Here is an 11,617-nt window from a genome sequence, read left to right as displayed (position 1 = left end):
GGCGCTCGTTCCCTGCTGGGGAGTGCCCAGTGCCTGGTCGAAAGGGGGTTCGCGGTGCGGGAGTGCCGAGACCGAGACGGAGAGGTGCCCGGGGCCGGGGGCGGCCGTGGGGGAAGGGGCCCGCTGAGGAGCCTCTGCCCGGGGCGGGGGGGGGGGGGGGGGTGTTGCCCTTGGCGCTCGTCGCCGTTGAGCGGCCGCTGCCCGTCGCGGGTGGGCGCGCGGGCGGCGGCGCGCGCGGATTGGCGGGCGGCGGCGCGGCCCCGCCCCCGGGCGGGCGGGCGGCGCTGCCGGCCCCGCGCGGCTCGGGCCCGCCGCCAGTCTGCCGGCGCGGCGCGGCGGGGCGCGGGAGCGCGGCCATGGCGGCGGCGGCGGCGGCCCCGGCGGGTAGGGCGGCAGCGGGGCCGGGGCCGGGGCCGGGGCCGGGGCGGCGGGCCGCGCTAACGGGCCTCTTCCTCCTTCTCTCCACAGAGGCGGAGACCCGGCAGCGGCTGCTGCGCACCGTCAAGAAGGAGGTGGGTGCGGGCGGGGGGGCGCCTGCCGCGGGCTGCGCGGGCCCCTTGGCCCGCCGCGCCTTGGCGTAGCTTCGGGTCCGCGGCCGAGAGCCCCCAGCCCCGGCGGTGGCCCCTCTGCAGGGCCAGCCTTGCCCGGCTGACCCCCCCCACAACGCGGGACCAGCCCTCCCCCCTCCCACGTGGGATCAGTGCCCCCCACGCGTGAGCGCCCCACGCGAGCTGGAGGCTGCCGCACGCCGCCGGGTTCGCACGAGCAGACCGGCTCGGTCCCTCTGTGTGGGGTCTCGCCAGCTGCTGCGGCTGCTGTGTTTGTAGTTCGCTACATCAAATATAACAATCTGGAAAAAAAAAGAAAAAAAAAAAAAAAACGAGCGGGGGGGGCTATCTGTGTTCTCGTTAATCTGTCCAGCGTGAGCTCCAGTAGAAGGAACCGGTCAAGTGAAATGTGCCTGCGTGATTGCTGGGTAGAGAAACAGCAGAGGATGCATCTTAACAGCATCGGCGTATTTTGACACCAGGAAAGCAGGCTTCTTTATCCCGTATCTCTTGAAAATTGCCTTTCACTCGTGGCAGGGCCAGTCTCAAGTTTTGACTTTCTGCAGGGGGGAAAGGGGTATCTCTCAAGTGGGAAAATACTGCCCATCTTGAGAGCTCAGATGGGACAAACTCTTATTTGTAGCAGATGCCCTTTCATGTATTGGGAGACAGGCTGGTGTTTGAACCCTGCATGGACAGTGCTTCTGGGCTGTTTGCAAGAACAAGCTAAGAAAATGGAGAATGTGCACATGTGCATTTCTGTGTTGTGTGTCTGATGCTACAGGATGTCATTTTAAGTCTTCTTGTTCCTCTGGTTTCTCTTCTCAGGCATCTGTCCATGTCTTTTATTAGTTTGTAGCTGTGCTGAACTGCCTCAAGCTCATTCTATCTGTGCATTTGCTGAACAGAGGTTGTTCATAACACATGTAGCATTAATGCAGTAGGCTCAGGATAGATCTAGGAATGGAGCTGAGGGGCTCTGGACCCCACTGATCTTCCAAGTAGTTTGTATGTTGCTTATGTGATAAAGTAAGCCATGTGGCCAGCTTGATGGGCTGTGTGGGCCAGCAGGGCAACCTGAGCTAGCCATCCATGACTGCTGACTTTCATGGGAGCCATTGCTGAAGAACCTGGGCTCCAGCTCTGCTTTGTGATGGAGGAATGGATTTGTGGGGAGCTGTTGTCATCTGCATATGGTCTGTCCCTGCAGGTCATCTCTCCTGGACTTTTGGGATGTATGATATGTGTCTTTTTATTTCTGGTCTTGTGATCATCTTGATATACAGCTTATGGACTCAGGAAAGTGGAGCATCCCTGCTGGAGACACTGCACTGAGTAGGATGAACAAGACCTGTGGCTGGTAGGTTTTGGGAATACGATGGAATAGTGTGTTTGGCTGTTTATTCAAATCACTTCTGCACCTTCAATTCTGTTCTGGGTGTGGTGGTGAGGAATGCTACTTGTTGCCTTGACAACAGATATTAAACCAGAAAAAGAGTATGACATTTATTTTAGCATTGTAGATAAAGCTGACATCTCATTATGATGGTCTGTCTGCGACTCCTCCTGAATGGAGAGAGACAAAACAGCAGATTGTGCATCAATGGCTGCTGCAGGATCAGAGGTGAAGACTGCCCAGTGCTCAATGCACCAGTTAAGCAGCTTGGCCAGTGAATGTGAGCTTCTGCTGGAAACTGTGCCCTGGCTTCTGCAGGTTGTCATTGTACATGAACATCTTTTGGGCTGGCATTCAGTAGTTGGCTTCTCTCTCAGGCAGGTACCCTTTGCTCTTTTCCAAGGACTGGGTTTTGCAGGCAGTGCCTCGTTCTTGTCTGGGTAGACATTTGCCTTGGACAGGCATCTGTATGCAGGAAGAAAGTGCACCTTGTGCCTGAGGAAAAGAGCTCAGGGTTATGACATGCCCTTCTGATAATATGGGAAAGTTCTCTGGCTTTTTGTAAAATAACCATATTCAGTTTATTGGAAGAGCCAAGTAAAAATGAAGTGTGCATTGAAGGAGAGAGGAGGGGTATGTGAAAAGACTTTCAGAGCTAGTGAAATGCCAGCCAACCCACTGTAGGCTCATGACATCAGTGTTTGACAGTCTAGTATCTGTTTCTTCAGCAGCCCTTTAGCAACTGTGCAGTGCTGATGCAGAACAGAGATTTTACATTAACATTATGACCTTCTGCTGGACTCATCAGTTTGAGCTCTGCCTCAGGAAACTTCCTGTGGGGGTGTTGGTTCTTTGCCGATGCAGGTACCAGGTGCTTCCACTTTCCTTCAGATTTCTTCCAACTCAGTGCATGCTGAAACTAGTGAGATCTAACAGAGAGGCCTTGGTTCAGCAAGCTGAGACTGTTTTTACAGGGTCACACAGCTGGTTGAATTCCGTTTCAAACTTGTTCTCTGCATTCTTTTCCATCTGTTTTTTGCTCTATTGGAATTAATAAAAATAGTTGAGGAAACATGGCCCCACCATTTATGTAGTTAATTATTTAGCAACTTCCCTGAACTGGGGAGTTGGCTGCCAGTTCTCTTGCCCATTGTTCTCTGCTCATTGGGCCCATTTTAGTTGTGCTTTTGCTTTGTTTCTTCCTCTTCTAGGCTGACTTAAGGTTAAGTCAGGAGCTCATGCAGGGAGTAACAGAAAGAGCCAAATGTCAGAAATCTCCCTCCTCTTTTCCTCTTCTTCCTAACCATGGATTTTCCCCTTTCACCAAACTACGTATTCTTGCTTTTTTAGAACATTGCTGGTTTGTTTGTGAGGTTTTTTTTTTACTCCAGGGGTTTAGCCATGGCTTTATGTGATCTAGTGGGATCCTCAAGTGTAGGTGAGCTGCACTGAATCTGGGGACAGCTGTGGGTCGTACTGGAGAAGCCATGCTGTGTCTGTAGTCCTGTTGCAATAGCTGAAGGAGTAAAACCTTGTGTAGACAAGATCTGATTAGAAAAGGTAAATAAACAATAAGTGTGTGTGTGTCGGGGGGGGATCTCCCTAAGGCAACTACCCAGAGCATCACAGCAAGCAAATAGACTTCAGTCTTCAGTTGTTGCCATGGTTAATGCATTTTTATTTTTAAGAAGTCTTGCTCTGTAGTAGATACAAAGGCTGAAATGAGTTGTACTGTCACTGTCGTCATCTTTTTGTTTGGTCCATATGGTTAAAATAAATCAAACTTATCCTGAAAGTTGCAGAATTGACTATTTGTTAGCAGACTGTAGTGGAAGAAGCAGAAAGGCTGAAATGAGTTGTACTGTCACTGTCGTCATCTTCTTGTTTGGTCCATATGGTTAAAATAAATCAAACTTATCCTGAAAGTTGCAGAACTGACTGTTAGCAGACTGTAGTGGAAGAAGCAGTTGTATGACTTTCTAAGGAATCCTTTTTTATATTGTTGTGGAAAAGAAGCATAAGTAAGCCTTGTCTGTTTTTTTTTTTTTTTTTTTTTTATCAAAATAAATGAGGCTTACTTAAAAAGCAAAAACCCTGAAATGTCCAAATTTAAAAGGGTGTTGGATTTTCAACTAAAAATATTTTTTCCTGCTTTTTCTTTTTGCAAGCTTCGTTGTTAATAGAGAAGTTTGTGATACATTTTTGACTACTGCTAGGTAATTGCATTGCATACAAGAATGGGTGGAAAACCTGATAATACCCTTAAAATGTAGGCTGTACTACACTGTGTCTGGAATATTAGCTGTGTGGAAAGTTGTAGTGCATTAAATAATGAAATGAAATCTGGAAGTAATAGTTGTCTTGTTTATTTCTCTGCTAAAACTTAGTTTTTATTTAACTTGCCACTCAGGTAATAGCTTTAAGTTTTTTTTTGTTTTTTTTTGTTTTTTTTTTGGAATAAATATCTGTGTACCTGTATTTAACATTTTACTGCCTGTTCTTAGAAGTCTTCTTTAAACGTTGTTGATTGAGCAGAGCCTGCTCCCTTACTGATTTCCCATGTTCATCTATCTGAATCAGATTTACTGGTTCTTTTTTAATAAGGGGTGTCACTATATAGCTCTTCACTAATTGTGAGGCTATCATAGAGCATAGCGACAACAACCAGTCTCTTTTACTTCTACCCTTCAAGTGAAGTGCCCCTGCTACCCAGCCATATAGTCTAGTTTGTAGTTAAATAAAACCCAAATGCCTCGTGATAGTGATGTTTTTGCAACTTGAGTCTGTGTTTTTGGAGCATGTGTGTATGTCTAGTTCTGAAATAGCAGCTTGTGGGTGCCCATGCCAGCGAGCTCAGCTGGGTTGGTAGAAAATTGTAAATTAATTTAACATTATTCAGAGCTGAAAAATGAATGTTGATAGCTGTAAATGTTTTCAAGGCTAAATTAAAAAAAAAGGCTTTTATGTAGCTGTCAGAAGTGTTCAGACAAAATGAAGATGAGACTGATATCCTGTAGGTTTGTAATGGAAGTTACTGTTTGCAGAGGGACCTTCTGATGACTCTCAAGCACCTAAGTCAGCTTTTTACAAATATTCCTATATCAAAAGTAAACAGAAGGCTTTAATACAGAATTTCTGGACAGTCTGCATTGATCTTTCCTGAAAGAAGTCTTTCTAATCTCTGGGAGCCATTTTCTCTCTTTTTGAAGATAAAAACATGGATGTGCAGAGGTGCTCTCATACTCCAGACAACCCTGGCAAGATCTTTCATACCCAGGACAGATTTAATGCTTCTTTCTTTCTTTCTTTTTATCCTATTTCTTAATGTTTAGGGAGATGAGATCTGTATTCCAGAGAAGACTCCTTCTTCCCTACCTAGCCTCCCTTCTAGGCTGCCAAATATCATCGTCTTGTCTTTGTGGCGTCGTGACTGTTGCCATAGAAATGCCAACCTTTTCACAGATTCATTGCTTCAAAGCAAGATGGGCCTGGAAGTTGCACCCGATTTCAGTGCAAATAATGTCAGTCTTTGCCATGTTTGTTAATTGAATCCAAAATACTTGTCAGCGCAACATTTAGCACCTCAGAAGACAGACGCTTTATGGTTTGATGGGTGCAGAACAGGACAGGATAAAGCTTTCACATGGGGCATTGAAAAACGGAGACATGACTGAAGTTTTTACTGAAGTATTGCTTGTGTCTCCCTTGAACATTCTACAGATAGCTGTACTAGCAGTGCCAACAGATGGACATGGAAATTTGCATTTGACAAGCAAAACAGGAATAGAACCTGCTGCAACATACACAGAGCATTAATTTAAGATTACTGCATATGGAGTTTGGTCAAAAAATTGATGCCTTATAAAGGGGGGTTGGTTGGAGGCAGACTGGTGCAAAATACTGTCTGCAAATACAAAACACCAGAATAATTCCTATTTTCTTCTCCCCAAAGAACAATGTTGTATTACTGACTCTTCAACTTAACTGTCTTTTTGATTTGTTTTCTATCAAATTATCCAGATATTCAGAATCCTTAAATCAATAGATTTTATACACAGCAACATCTCCCCCTACACACCCTCTATAAAACTCGCCTGCACTCCTAACTTTGAGTACATATGCTTCTGTGTAAGCTTTATTGGCGGGCGTGAAAATCCCATGTGTATCATGTGATGATACCCCAGCTGCAGGATGTGTTATATTTTATTTAGTAAGTGTTGATAAATAATTAAACAAGACTTCTAGAAAACCCAAAGGTCTCAGTCAGTAGAATTACGATCAATATTTCTGTGGCAGCAAGAATATGGAGCTGCCAGACAGCATTAAATGCGACTATACGTAAAGGGTCTGGTGGCTCTGGAGCTGTCCTCGTGCTGCGCTGCCTGTAGTGCGAGAGGGCTGTCTGTTTATACCCGGAACAGCAAGGGCTGCAGCGTTCATCGCCACGGTCGCTGGATGGTGACTCTGCTGAAGTCTATAGATCAGAATCACTGCTGGGGAGAACTGTGCAAAGCAGCGAATCTGGGCGCTGGGGCAGGAGAGAAGGTGTCCCAACCCCTTGTCCAGGGAAATCAGGAGAGACTAGAAAAGTAGGATCCATCTCTCTGATGATCAGGCACCCGCAGTGCACTGCTGGCTCCGGTGCCTGGGGGTTTCTGTTCTAATTTTGCCATTGGTGACTCCTAGCTGGAGTTTTTAGCTCTACTTCTGTTTCTGAAAATTGCTTTAGAAAAAAATGTATGTGGAACCTTTGAACGGATTGTGCCTAACAGTGCACAGGGGTGATACAGAAAAGTGCATGCCTAGACAGAGGGTGTCTCCTTGAATTTACTTGAAATGTGTTTTTTGTAGACATCCAGCTACAAGAATCAAGAGATTACATGTAAACTTAATATTCTTATTTTTGACTTTTATTTTGAAGAGATCTGTCCTTTGAAATTGTGAAGATACTTGGAAGACCTAAAACGTAAAGGCTAAAGAACTTGAAAACAAAAACTGCATGTGCTTTACTAGTGACTGTTAGCCTTAGGCACCATATCCAGTGCAACTAATAGGCAAGTAAGTGTGTTGCAGTAGAACAAATAGAATGGTGCTGATTGTATACTAGGATGCTCCTGTTCCCGTGGGAGAAACCACTTGCCTAGCAGCCGTGCTCTGAGCTGAGATTGGAGGTGGATTGTAGAAAGGATTTATTTAAACACGATTAAAAGCAGGTGGGTTACAATCCACTCTTGTAAATCTGGAGTAGTGCCTCCTTTTCACTTGTAATACCCTGTAATTAAACTGCTCGAACTGAGAACAAAACTTGTGGCTGTTGGTCAGTGTTTATCTTTTAAAGGAGGTTAGGGACAGAGGAGAGAGAGGTCAGAGGTGTGTGTGTGTGCAAGTCTGGCACATTAGCTAGACAGGACACATTGCAACGTAACACTTCTGGCAGTGGTAAGTGATGGGAATAGTTGGCTTGCTGACTCTTGAGCTTTCCGGGCCAGTGACTTGGCTGACCTGAATGGCAATCTGCCAGCTGAGGACGTAGCCCAAGCACTAGGCTTTGCGTACAGTTGAGGCCTGTCCCAGCCTCACTGGCAGAATTTTCCTTGCTGTCTCCAGCCTGGATTGATGGTTACTTTCTCTTGCTTGCTGGGCTGCATGTACCAGTTACAAATTCGAAAGCCCACAGTGGAGGAAGATCTGCTGAGTGAGCTCGGTGTCTACAGCTAAGCTGATTGTGACCAGTTCTCTGTTAGCCCAGGAAAATGGCTGGAGAGAATCCTTGAAGTCTCTGGTTATAAATAGTGCGTGTACTCGGAAACTTGCAGTGTTTTAACTGATAGGAGCAAAACTCCTCAGCGTTATTTAATGGTCAGACAGTAAATTCTCAGGCAAGTAAGTGTCAGGAACTGACTGCAACTTGCCCTGGTGCCAAAAAGATTTGCCTGGCACCTGCTTTTGGGATAATTAGGGTGTTTGTTGCTGGAAAGACAAGAAACTGCACCTTGTAATACTCAAGATTTGATAACATGAATTTTATAAAGAAAACTGATAAAAGAGAATGTTGAAACTTTGCCTTCTAAAGCAGCTAGACAGCATTTCATTTTCAAATGAGAAGACAAATACAGTTTGTGAGAGATTTTTGGACTGAGAAATTTTACTTTAGCTGAAAAAGCAGCTTTTAGCTGCAGCACGGGTGGTGCTACTGAATATAGCTTTTTTTTTCCCATCCACTGTCCCTAGCACTCTTTGCTCCCTGGGGACTTCTGGGCTGTCCACTGAGGTGTCCGCAGAAGTAGAGGGCTTAGGATTTTGAATAATGTCTTTGTATCCTAAAACTGAACAGAAATTCTCCACTTGCTTTCTCTTGTACGCTGAACCCCCTTTCTGCAAGCCAACTTAGGAGCCAGAGACAAAAATCAGTCTCTTATTTCTTCTGGGAAGTGATAGCTGGATGACCTGGTGGCAAAGCCCTGACTGGTTGAGCTGCAGTGCAAGTGAATTGTATTTGTCCTTGCTAATGAACATGCCTAAGATTGTCTTAATCTTGCATCTGTTTCGCTAAAAGATCCTTTAGCATTTTGTAGTATCTGAGAAGTGATAATACTATAGCACTTTATGGACAAATCTTACACTGTTTGTGGACAACTATTTCCTATAGAGCTTAAAAGGGGTTTATTCTTGGAAAGAGGCCTTGATTTGGAGAAGCAATTAAGTGCACAGATTCCATTAAGAAATACCCATATGAGCTATTGTACCAAAATTAGCAGGTAAGATAGAATTTTTTCAGTGCTTGAGGTGGCCTCCAAACATATAATCAAAGCAGCACTTAAAGACTGCAATGAGAATGAGTAAATACCAACTCACAAAAGAATTTGAAAAGCAAACGTGCAAAAGTAAACTAACTTTCAGGCCTATACTGTCAGTGGGATAGTTTATGGATATAGATTTCAAGCTCTGTATGTTACTGAAAAGAACAAAGTCCTCTCCTTTGCTTCAGAAAGAAAAGGAAATGACATTTGCTTTGGCTAACAGTCTTGTATTCACTAACTGAATCATAGATGTAAGATTCTTGTGTTAATATGGTAGCAAACATGCATACTATCAAAGCTAAGGATCAGGTGAATACTGTGAAAGGAGAAAACTTTCTCCAATATGAATGGAGGAAGTCTTACATGGAGTTTGATATGTAAATGTAACATGTGTTTGTATCTGGCTTACTATAAACAATTCCACAGAGTTATGAGTGTGACCAAACATATGGGAGATATTGTACTTCAATACCAATGCCTTGATAACTAGCAAAAGGCTTTGCAAGAGGGATGGCAAAAGAAATTGTGAATGTAAACATCATCACTTAATAATCTAGAAGACAGATTGTATAGCAAATTGGATGGAAAAATCCAGCCAGGTGAAAAGAGTTATGGGTAAATATTGCCTTAAACTAATTAAACCCAGAGTTATTGGTTTGCTCCTGATCTCTGCACCTTGGCTGTTACTGCAACTGCTGTAATATTTGGCTTGCTCCACCAGTGTAAATGACAGCTGGGACTAGGTACAGTCATGAAGCTGTGTTATGGGAACAGGGAAGTTTGGACTTTGAGGTGAAGCGTATCCCTGGGAATTTTTTAGCAGAGAACTCTAAGTTTGCATCCTTTACTGGGGTCTGGGAGTTACTAGATAGGTGATTTGTTCTCTCTCTCTCTCTCTTTTTTTTGGGGGGGCGGGGGGGTGGGGAGAGCAGTTTGTCAAAAACAAAAAATAATGGCAATGTTTCAGCTGTAGTGGAACCAGCCAGGCCAAGGGGGATCGTGTGAACCAAAGGAGAGACTGAGACCTCTGGGGTCAGGGGCCTCATCACAGATGTGAGAGTGCAGGCTCAAATCCCTAGTCTGAACCGGACAAGCCAGGATTTTCCATGTCCCTGATGAATGCCCTAATCCAAGAGCTCTTCTGACTATGTTTGGATTGCAGATCAAGTAAAATACGTTCTTTAGAAGTTTGGTGAGACAGTTCCCATGCTTGTGCATCTTGAGGCCTCAATCCTGTAAACATTCGTTGTAGAGCAGGTTAAAAGGCTAGGAAGTGAGTGCGTGTACATAGCAGGAGCAGTGTGTCTCCAACTGCTGTGTGCATTAAGTGAGAAATAAGATCTTTACAGCTGTTTTGCAGATAACTGTTCATTCTAGGAAAAGTGAGGGATGGGAGGCCTAAGAACATGTGAGATTTGTTGGGACTGTTAGTTCCTCTCTCCTAAGGGGACCTGCAAAGAGATCTTGCATACGCAGGTCAAAGAAAACCAACCATCTGTTTCTTTTTGAGTCCCTTGAGCAGCCATTGCTGTATTTAATATAAATTATTACATAGTTTTGTCTGTGGTCCTATATAAAAGATAAAAGCTGTACTGGAGATAGGATGATGAAGGAAAAAATAATTTCCTTAAAATTCAGTTTTGTCTGTGTGGCATGGAAGGACTAGCTTGCTTCTTCGTGTGAGTCAGTGATTCAGAAAGTAATGTCCAGACAAGCCTATCTTCCATTACCGTTTTGGAGCTGGAATTGAGGCTGTTGAGTTGGTGTGGATGCCATGTTGTGGGACGTGCATGTGCATGACTGCTCTCGATGCACAGTCAGCTCTGTGTTTATAGCTAAGGAAGGGAGAGTGTTGCATTATTGTCAAATAGTTTATAATATTCCCTCTTGAGTTTACCTACAGCTAGAATTATTAGTCACTGTTCTAATTTCCTTTCTAATAAAAGAGTAAACATCTCATTTTCCTTAGACTGAGTTTATCTAAAGAGTGGGCAGCTTCATTTGAGGAAGCCTTTTGTGGTTCCTCTTGCTACAGAGTGAGAGATTGTATTAAAATGGTGGAATGCAGCATTTTGCGAGGTCGCTTATATCTTCTCTGTGCTTCGTGCTAAATGTGAGTTAGCTGGCATTCTCCATCCTGCGGTATCACAAATGCACTTCCCTTTTAGAAGGGGCTTGGGGAGTGTCCTGGCTGGTGCTTGCAGCTGCAGAGTTTGTGATCGCAGCTGGCTGTGGAGGGGCTGATAGCTGGGTGGGAGCCGTAGGGCATCTGCAGACAGCAGTGCTGTGTTGTGGGCTTGGTGGGAGGGCATTGCTCCATGCTGCTCAGCTCTTCATACCCTAGCAGATGTATCCTCTTTCAGATGACCCAGTGTAGTCAGCCCAAACCTTGCAGGGCTTCATGTACTAAGCCAGATTCCCCAAGTAATTCTTTGTGCCATGACTGCAGTCTCCCTCCCAGTTCCCCTCCATTTTCAGCAGGCAGATGCACTCCTGCGTTAAATTGCAATAGCTCTGCTACTCTGTGTCTGAACATTAGCTTCCTCTCGAAGACGGCAGCTGTTCAGCGAGGGAGAAAAGCTCTAATTTGTGCAGCTTAAACGTGTAGAGAGTTTTGGGGTTCTCTGGGATGGAGCGTTGTCCCACTCAGCTGTCATTTAAGTGCCAACCTTGTTATTTATGACTGGGTCTTGCACAGATGTAAGATTTTGTTTGAAGACTTTTTCTGTATAACCGTTGCATTTTGATATGAAACTGTATGTATCTGTCCAGGCGCTAGTGAACTTTCTGCTTGTTGTATAGCTGCTCTCATTTTATTCGAGCTCCTCATTTGTCAAGTGGGTGCCCCTGTTACAGTGTCCTTTCCACTTCTG

At 44.8% G+C, this 11,617-nt stretch overlaps 1 protein-coding gene across 7 annotated transcripts in view; it reads left to right on the top strand.

Annotated features, from left to right (window-relative positions):
* Positions 1 to 347: 347 nt before the first annotated feature.
* The window catches only part of SGSM1 (small G protein signaling modulator 1), a 59,129-nt gene continuing 47,859 nt past the window's right edge, over positions 348 to 11,617 (top strand). For all 7 annotated transcript variants that reach the window (XR_009960179.1, XR_009960180.1, XR_009960181.1 and 4 more), the window contains exons 1-2: positions 348 to 384; positions 469 to 512. Coding sequence is in view for 4 of the 7 variants with exons in the window: in XM_062590217.1 (XP_062446201.1) it covers positions 357 to 384; positions 469 to 512 (72 nt within the window). In the remaining 3 variants the exon portion in view is untranslated. The remainder of the gene's footprint in view (positions 385 to 468; positions 513 to 11,617) is intronic.

The sequence above is a fragment of the Rhea pennata genome, chromosome 17 (assembly GCF_028389875.1).
Source record: "Rhea pennata isolate bPtePen1 chromosome 17, bPtePen1.pri, whole genome shotgun sequence".
Taxonomy (NCBI): Eukaryota; Metazoa; Chordata; class Aves; order Rheiformes; family Rheidae; genus Rhea; species Rhea pennata.
The sequence above is the reverse complement of the archived record's forward strand: the minus strand, read 5'-3'. Positions and strand labels throughout refer to the sequence as shown.